Source organism: Echiichthys vipera, assembly GCF_963691815.1.
Source record: "Echiichthys vipera genome assembly, chromosome: 16".
NCBI classification, from domain to species: Eukaryota; Metazoa; Chordata; class Actinopteri; order Perciformes; family Trachinidae; genus Echiichthys; species Echiichthys vipera.
In genome coordinates, this window is record NC_139841.1 from 29,926,530 (window position 1) to 29,935,531 (window position 9,002).

General features: G+C 54.9%; 1 protein-coding gene and 1 long non-coding RNA gene across 5 annotated transcripts in view; both read left to right on the forward strand.

Moving 5' to 3' along the window:
* myo5b (myosin VB) overlaps positions 1 to 895 on the forward strand; it is a 50,115-nt gene extending 49,220 nt beyond the window's left edge. For 2 of the 4 annotated variants that reach the window (XM_083929781.1, XM_083929780.1), the window contains one exon: positions 406 to 894. In XM_083929781.1, coding sequence (XP_083785907.1) covers positions 406 to 558 — 153 coding nt within the window. In that variant the 3' untranslated portion in view covers positions 559 to 894. Of the gene's footprint in view, positions 1 to 405 lie in introns of all 4 variants that reach the window. The other 2 variants (XM_083929783.1, XM_083929782.1) reach the window with 1 other exon arrangement.
* A 226-nt stretch (positions 896 to 1,121) lies between these two features.
* On the forward strand, positions 1,122 to 2,323 carry LOC310958718. The gene is made up of 2 exons (XR_014593551.1): positions 1,122 to 1,568; positions 1,639 to 2,323. It is a non-coding gene; the product is annotated as an uncharacterized lncRNA (long non-coding RNA).
* Positions 2,324 to 9,002: the final 6,679 nt, after the last annotated feature.

The window sequence follows — 9,002 nt, forward strand, 5'->3', positions numbered from 1 at the left end:
GGTGGCGGGCGGGTCCCTGGTGGCGGGCGGGTCCCTGGTGGCGGGCGGGTCCCTCGTGGCGGGCGGGTCCCTCGGTGGCGGGCGGGTCCCTGGGTGGCGGGCGGGCCCCTCGGTGGCGGGCGGGTCCCCCGGTGGCGGGCGGGTCCATGGTGGCGGGCGGGTCCCTGGTGGCGGGCGGGTCCCTGGTGGCGGCGGGTCCCTCGGTGGCGGGCGGGTCCTCGGTGGCGGGCGGGTCCCTGGTGGCGGCGGGTCCCTCGGTGGCGGGCGGGTCCTCGGTGGCGGGCGGGTCCCTCGGTGGCGGCGGGTCCCTCGGTGGCGGGCGGGTCCTCGGTGGCGGGCGGGTCCCTCGGTGGCGGGCGGGTCTTCGGTCCTCCTGTTGACCTCCCGTCTCCTTGTGTGCTGCAGAACCGGCCTCAGCAGAGGAACGACCCTCCGCAGCTGCTGGCGGACACCAAGCACACGTTCCCCGTGCTCTTCCCGTACACGCCGTCCGCCCTCAGCCTGGAGACGCTGCACATCCCCGCCTCGCTGGGCCTGGACTTCCTCATCAGAGTCTGAGGCCGAGGCGCTTTTAATCCTTCTCTACTTTCTCACTTTCTCTGTTCTCTTCAGAATCACGGGACACGAGTCATGAGTCATTTATCCGTTTACGGTCAAACTTTATATCAAGTTCGTTGTTTTTAGCGTTTGTTCAAACGAGGGAAAACCACCTTTTACTCTGCAGTTAGTGTCCTCACTGAGCAGAGGGGGCTGCTGGGAGCCCCTTCACTCTGCAGTTAGTGTCCTCACTGAGCAGAGGGGGCTGCTGGGAGCCCCTTCACTCTGCAGTTAGTGTCCTCACTGAGCAGAGGGGGCTGCTGGGAGCCCCTTCACTCTGCAGTTAGTGTCCTCACTGAGCAGAGGGTGCTGCTGGGAGCCCCTTCACTCTGCAGTTAGTGTCCTCACTGAGCAGAGGGTGCTGCTGGGAGCCCCTTCACTCTGCAGTTAGTGTCCTCACTGAGCAGAGGGGGCTGCTGGGAGCCCCTTCACTCTGCAGTTAGTGTCCTCACTGAGCAGAGGGGGCTGCTGGGAGCCCCTTCACTCTGCAGTTAGTGTCCTCACTGAGCAGAGGGGGCTGCTGGGAGCCCCTTCACTCTGCAGTTAGTGTCCTCACTGAGCAGAGGGGGCTGCTGGGAGCCCCTTCACTCTGCAGTTAGTGTCCTCACTGAGCAGAGGGTGCTGCTGGGAGCCCCTTCCCCGTCCCAAAGCACTCCCAGGAGCCACTTTCTCACTACATTTAGAGACTTTTCACAGCTTCTTAGAACTGGATTTAGAAACAGAGCCTAGAGCAGTTTAGCTCCTTATTCAGAGCATCAGGGAAAAGGGAGACATCTGTGCTGGGCCTCATTCAGTCCCATGCATGTGGCTCAGAGTCCAGTTCACTAAACAGTCTCTGGGTCCGTCTCTGTCCTCTCACGCAGCAGCACTGTTGTTGTTATGTGACGCCGCGGGGTCAGAGGTCAGAGGTGGGGCCATGACGCCGCGGGGTCAGAGGTCGGAGGTGGGGCCATGACGCCGCGGGGTCAGAGGTCAGAGGTGGGACCATGACGCCGCGGGGTCAGAGGTCGGAGGTGGGGCCGTGACGCCGCGGGGTCAGAGGTCGGAGGTGGGGCCATGACGCCGTCCTTTAACAAAGTCTGAGCTTCACCGTCCAGAGCACGACGCCATGGGGGGCGTTTACCATCCTCACCCTCTGGGACCTGGTTTCTAAAGATCCAGTTCACTAAACTTTGATTAGACCTGAAACACTAACGTTCAACATGTCGTTCATCAAAGACCCTAAAATCAAGCGTAACCAGATCAAACCTGATATTTGTGTCAGATGTTTAAACACCCGCTCGTTCTTCTCTCGTTCTTCTCTCGTTCTTCTCTCGTTCTTCTCTCGTGTGATTTTCTTTGTTTCTTTATTTCCTGAAACTCTAAAAACAGGAAGTGAATCTGACGAGACGCAGAACTGGAAGTGTTGAATAACCGTTGGCACTTGTAGAGAACACTAATTATTAATAATTATTATTATTAACTCATGAATCATCGAGACAAACACACAAAATCATCTTTTTATGAAGTGAAACTAAAATCCAACTTCACTGCAAAGTGTTTTTTATCTTTTGTGAGAAACGTAAAAAAAAAAACACGAGACAAATAAATAATCTATATTTTCATAAACCAGCTCAGGAGCAGTTTTGTAACATAGTGACTTCCTGTGTTTCCAAGAACATGTTTGTGAAGAATGTCCTGAATCCTCTTTGTCGTCACATGATCAATAAAAGTCAAGGATTTGTTTCTCATTTCGTCTGTTTGAGTCTTTTATAGTTTAAGATTTATTATTATTAATTAATTATGAGCCTCCAACAAAAACGTTTCAGTCATGTTTTTAGTCACGGATTGGGCTCATGCAGCTGATTGGGCTCATGCGGCTGATTGGGCTCATGTGGCTGATTGGGCTCATGTGGCTGATTGGGCTCATGTGGCTGATTGGGCTCATGTGGCTGATTGGGCCCATGCAGCTGATTGGGCTCATGTGGCTGATTGGGCTCATGTGGCTGATTGGGCTCATGTGGCTGATTGGGCCCATGTGGCTGCCGTAAAAAAATTTAAAAAATGCCTTCATGAATGAAATCATCTCATCTTCAGCCTCTGATCCTGGATCAGGTCTCAGGGGCAGCAGCTCCAGCCTCTGATCCTGGATCAGGTCTCAGGGGCAGCAGCTCCAGCCTCTGATGCTGGATCAGGTCTCAGGGGCAGCAGCTCCAGCCTCTGATCCTGGATCAGGTCTCGGGGGCAGCAGCTCCAGCCTCTGATCCTGGATCAGGTCTCAGGGGCAGCAGCTCCAGCCTCTGGTCCTGGATCAGGTCTCAGGGGCAGCAGCTCCAGCCTCTGGTCCTGGATCAGGTCTCAGGGGCAGCAGCTCCAGCCTCTGGTCCTGGATCAGGTCTCAGGGGCAGCAGCTCCAGCCTCTGATCCTGGATCAGGTCTCAGGGGCAGCAGCTCCAGCCTCTGATCCTGGATCAGGTCTCAGGGGCAGCAGCTCCAGCCTCTGATCCTGGATGAGGTCTCGGGGGCAGCAGCTCCAGCCTCTGATCCTGGATCAGGTCTCAGGGGCAGCAGCTCCAGCCTCTGATCCTGGATCAGGTCTCAGGGGCAGCAGCTCCAGCCTCTGATCCTGGATCAGGTCTCAGGGGCAGCAGCTCCAGCCTCTGATCCTGGATGAGGTCTCGGGGGCAGCAGCTCCAGCCTCTGATCCTGGATCAGGTCTCAGGGGCAGCAGCTCCAGCCTCTGATCCTGGATCAGGTCTCGGGGGCAGCAGCTCCAGCCTCTGGTCCTGTCCCTCTGAGCCGATCATCCAGGCGGCTCAGCTGCTGCAGGTCAAGAAGAAGACCACGCAGGACGCCGACGCCATCTGCTCGCTGTGCAGCGCCCTGACCACGCAGCAGGTCCGACCGCACGCACGACAGCTGACTACGCACGTCATGTGACCACACACATATTGTGACCACGCACAAGTCAGCTGACCACACATGCACACGTCACCTCACGGCGTGATGTGTGACGTGTGACGGCGTCCCTGTGCTCTGTGTTGCAGATCGTGAAGATCCTGAACCTTTACACGCCGCTGAACGAGTTTGAAGAGAGAGTGACGGTGTCCTTCATCAGGAACATCCAGGTGAGCCTCGCACACCTGCGCCCTGGCGTCATGCTAACGCTCCCGTGGTCGTGTTGGGGATCAAACCTGTGTCCCTCTGTGGCGGGCGGGTCCCTGGGTGGCGGGCGGGTCCCTGGTGGCGGGCAGGTCCCCGGGTGGCGGGCGGGTCCCTGGGTGGCGGGCGGCTCCCTCTGTGGCGGGCGGGTCCCCGGGTGGCGGGCGGGTCCCTGGGTGGCGGGCGGGTCCCTGGTGGCGGGCAGGTCCCCGGGTGGCGGGCGGGTCCCTGGGTGGCGGGCGGCTCCCTCTGTGGCGGGCGGGTCCCCGGGTGGCGGGCGGGTCCCTGGGTGGCGGGCGGCTCCCTCTGTGGCGGGCGGGTCCCCGGGTGGCGGGCGGGTCCCTCGGTGGCGGGCGGGTCCGCCCCTTCCCCGTCCCAAAGCACTCCCAGGAGCCACTTTCTCACTACATTCAGAGACTTTTCACAGCTTCTTAGAACTGGATTTAGAAACTGAGCCTAGAGCAGTTTAGCTCCTTATTCAGAGCATCAGGGAAAAGGGAGACATCTGTGCTGGGCCTCATTCAGTCCCATGCATGTGGCTCAGAGTCCAGTTCACTAAACAGTCTTTGGGTCCGTCTCTGTCCTCTCACGCAGCAGCACTGTTGTTGTTATGTGACGCCGCGGGGTCAGAGGTCGGAGGTGGGGCCATGACACCGCGGGGTCAGAGGTCGGAGGTGGGGCCATGACGCCGCGGGGTCAGAGGTCGGAGGTGGGGCCATGACGCCGTCCTTTAACAAAGTCTGAGCTTTCACCGTCCAGAGCACGACGCCATGGGGGGCGTTTACCATCCTCACCCTCTGGGACCTGGTTTCTAAAGATCCAGTTCACTAAACTTTGATTAGACCTGAAACACTAACGTTCAACATGTCGTTCATCAAAGACCCTGAAATCAAGCGTAACCAGATCAAACCTGATATTTGTGTCAGATGTTTAAACACCCGCTCGTTCTTCTCTCGTTCTTCTCTCGTTCTTCTCTCGTTCTTCTCTCGTGTGATTTTCTTTGTTTCTTTATTTCCTGAAACTCTAAAAACAGGAAGTGAATCTGACGAGACGCAGAACTGGAAGTGTTGAATAACCGTTGGCACTTGTAGAGAACACTAATTATTAATAATTATTATTATTAACTCATGAATCATCGAGACAAACACACAAAATCATCTTTTTACGAAGTGAAACTAAAATCCAACTTCACTGCAAAGTGTTTTTTATCTTTTGTGAGAAACGTAAAAAAAAAAACACGAGACAAATAAATAATCTATATTTTCATAAACCAGCTCAGGAGCAGTTTTGTAACATAGTGACTTCCTGTGTTTCCAAGAACATGTTTGTGAAGAATGTCCTGAATCCTCTTTGTCGTCACATGATCAATAAAAGTCAAGGATTTGTTTCTCATTTCGTCTGTTTGAGTCTTTTATAGTTTAAGATTGCTGATTGGGCTCATGTGGCTCATTGGGCCCATGTGGCTGATTGGGCTCATGTGGCTGATTGGGCCCATGTGGCTGATTGGGTCCATGTGGCTGATTGGGCCCATGTGGCTGATTGGGCTCATGTGGCTGATTGGGCCCATGTGGCTGATTGGGTCCATGTGGCTGATTGGGTTCATGTGGCTGATTGGGCCCATGTGGCTGCCGTAAATTTTTAAAAATGCCTTCATGAATGAAATCATCTCAGCTCCAGCCTCTGATCCTGGATCAGGTCTCAGGGGCAGCAGGGGGTGGCTGAACTTCTCCCCCTCTCTCTAAGGGAGACTCCAGACCCCCTCCTGAGGAAACACAGTTCACACGCTTGGACCTGGACCTGGTTCTGTGGGTCCTGACCTGGACCTGGTTCTTTGGGTCCTGACCTGGACCTGGTTCTGTGGGTCCTGACCTGGACCTGGTTCTTTGGGTCCTGACCTGGACCTGGTTCTCTGGGTCCTGACCTGGACCTGGTTCTGTGGGTCCTGACCTGGACCTGGTTCTGTGGGTCCTGACCTGGACCTGGTTCTGTGGGTCCTGACCTGGACCTGGTTCTTTGGGTCCTGACCTGGACCTGGTTCTGTGGGTCCTGACCTGGACCTGGTTCTGTGGGTCCTGACCTGGACCTGGTTCTCTGGGTCCTGACCTGGACCTGGTTCTGTGGGTCCTGACCTGGACCTGGTTCTTTGGGTCCTGACCTGGACCTGGTTCTTTGGGTCCTGACCTGGACCTGGTTCTGTGGGTCCTGACCTGGACCTGGTTCTTTGGGTCCTGACCTGGACCTGGTTCTGTGGGTCCTGACCTGGACCTGGTTCTTTGGGTCCTGACCTGGACCTGGTTCTGTGGGTCCTGACCTGGACCTGGTTCTGTGGGTCCTGACCTGGACCTGGTTCTTTGGGTCCTGACCTGGACCTGGGTCTGTGGGTCCTGACCTGGACCTGGTTCTGTGGGTCCTGAGCGGAGGAACCAGGACCCACAGATTTTAAACTTTAATATTTTCGTGTGAACAGAAACAGCAGAAAGTTCCCACAGCAGCTCAGAGTCAGTTAATGCAGCTGTTTGTGGTTCACACACACACACACACACACACACACACACACACACACACACACACACACACACACACATATACATTGTGTGTGTGTGTGTGTGTTTTTAATATAAATCTATATAAATATATATTTATTTAACATGTTTCCAGAACTGGTCCCTCTCGTGAAGTCTCTGTTTGAACATTTGACAGCATCACCTGTGTGTGTGTGTGTGTGTGTGTGTGTGTGTGTGTGTGTGTGTGTGTGTGTGTGTGTGTGTGTGTGTGTGTGTGTGTGTGTGTGTGTGTGTGTGTGTGTGTGTGTGTGTGTGTGTGTGTGTGTGTGTGTGTGTGTCTGTGTGTGTGTGTGTGTCTGTCTGCAGACTCTGCAGACACACAGACAGTTTCCTGTTGTTGCAGCTTCACTCAATTGTATTCCTGTGAGATTTTTTTTCTGTGGTTTTAAAACACACACACACACACACACACACACACACACACACAGACACACACACACACAGAGACACACACACACACACACACACACACACACACACACAGAGACACACACACACACACACACACACACACACACACACACACACAGAGACACACACACACACACACACACACACAGAGACACACACACACACATCTCGACCTGGGCTCAGGAGCTGCAGCAGAATCAAAACATGTTTATTTTTCTGTTTGTGCAAAAACAATAATTATATTTATTTAAAATAATTAAACAGTGAGTTTGACACAAACTGATGAATATTAATAAAGTTTCTTTGTTATTAAACGGATTCATAACAGATTTCAGTGTAAAAGATTAAATATAAAAACTTTAAACGTTAAAATAAAGCCTGAACCTTTAAAAGTGTTGATGTTGATTCTTTATGAAGTTTGTTTTCAGGGAAACGTGTGAAAACGAGACGCCACGACACAAACCACACGGAGATCTGAGGCGTGTGGCGAGGAGGGCGAGGGCGAGGGCGAGGGCGGCGGCGTGCTGCTGCTGCTGCTGCTGAGCCTCTGCAGCAGCTCTGACTCATTAGACTTTTCTGCTTTCAGTCGACGTCTTCCATGATTTTCTCCACGACAACGCGCCGTGTTTACCGCCTCTGCCCCCCCCCCCCCCCCCCCCCCCCGGGCCTCTGCACGCCGCTGCACGCTGGAGCTCCTGTGACAGAAGCACAGATGAAGCTTCAGTCTCTTTATTTTCATGAGTTTCTCATTTTAATAAATTTACATCAGGGAGAAAAAAAACGTTCATCTCAAAGAACAGAAGAGTTTTCATCCTCTGCCACAAACACGAGACTTTTATTTTGAAGGAACAACAACAACAACAACAACAACACAACAACAACAACAAAGCGTCATCAGCGTAGTTAGTGAAGCCAGAGTTTATTAAAGAGTGTTTTAAAGACTTACCTACTGGCCCCTGCACCAGCTCCTCTCATAGTAAAGTCCATCACAGTGGAAGGAGCCCATTGGTGCTTTGTTGTGTGTGTAGGGACTCTTCTCGTGTGTGTGTGTGTGTGTGTGTGTGTGTGTGAGCGCGTGTGTGTGTGTGTGTGTAGGGACTCTTCTCCTGCTGCTGCAGAGGTTTGCTGTTATTTTCAGCAGCATTAGTGGTTAAAAAAGACCTTTGAATGCCTTCACCGTGCTGCCCCGAGCTAACCACTGTTAGCCACCATGGCTGTTAGCATCTCTCCTGATTTCTACCTTAATAAAAACGGTCTCCATGGTTACGGAGGATTAAAGTGCAGACAAAGACCCTGGAGGAGGAGTTTGACTGTTAAAAAGTATTTCTCTGGTGGTGCCTGCTGCAGTGGTCCTGGGTCTCTGCTGATGGTGGTGGTGCCTGCTGCAGTGGTCCTGTGTCTCTGCTGATGGTGGTGGTGCCTGCTGCAGTGGTCCTGGGTCTCTGCTGATGGTGGTGGTGCCTGCTGCAGTGGTCCTGTGTGTAGGTCTCTGCTGATGGTGGTGGTGCCTGCTGCAGTGGTCCTGTGTGTAGGTCTCTGCTGATGGTGGTGGTGCCTGCTGCAGTGGTCCTGTGTGCAGGTCTCTGCTGATGGTGGTGGTGCCTGCTGCAGTGGTCCTGTGTGCAGGTCTCTGCTGATGGTGGTGGTGCCTGCTGCAGTGGTCCTGTGTGCAGGTCTCTGCTGATGGTGGTGGTGCCTGCTGCAGTGGTCCTGTGTGCAGGTCTCTGCTGATGGTGGTGGTGCCTGCTGCTGTTATCGGCGAGCTGTACCCGGGTCACCTCAGGCTGTACCCGGGTCACCTCGGGCTGTACCCGGGTCACCTCAGGCTGTACCCGGGGCACCTCGGGCTGTACCCGGGTCACCTCGGGCTGTACCCGGGTCACCTCGGGCTGTACCCGGGTCACCTCGGGCTGTACCCGGGTCAGGTTGTACCCGGGTCACCTCGGGCTGTACCCGGGTCACCTCGGGCTGTACCCGGGTCAGGTTGTACCCGGGTCACCTCGGGCTGTACCCGGGTCACCTCGGGCTGTACCCGGGTCACCTCGGGCTGTACCTGGGTCACCTCGGGCTGTACCCGGGTCACCTCGGGCTGTACCCGGGGCACCTCAGGCTGTACCCGGGTCACCTCGGGCTGTACCCGGGTCACCTCGGGCTGTACCCGGGTCACCTCAGGCTGTACCCGGGGCACCTCAGGCTGTACCCGGGTCACCTCGGGCTGTACCCGGGTCACCTCAGGCTGTACCCGGGTCAGGTTGTACCCGGGTCACCTCGGGCTGTACCCGGGTCACC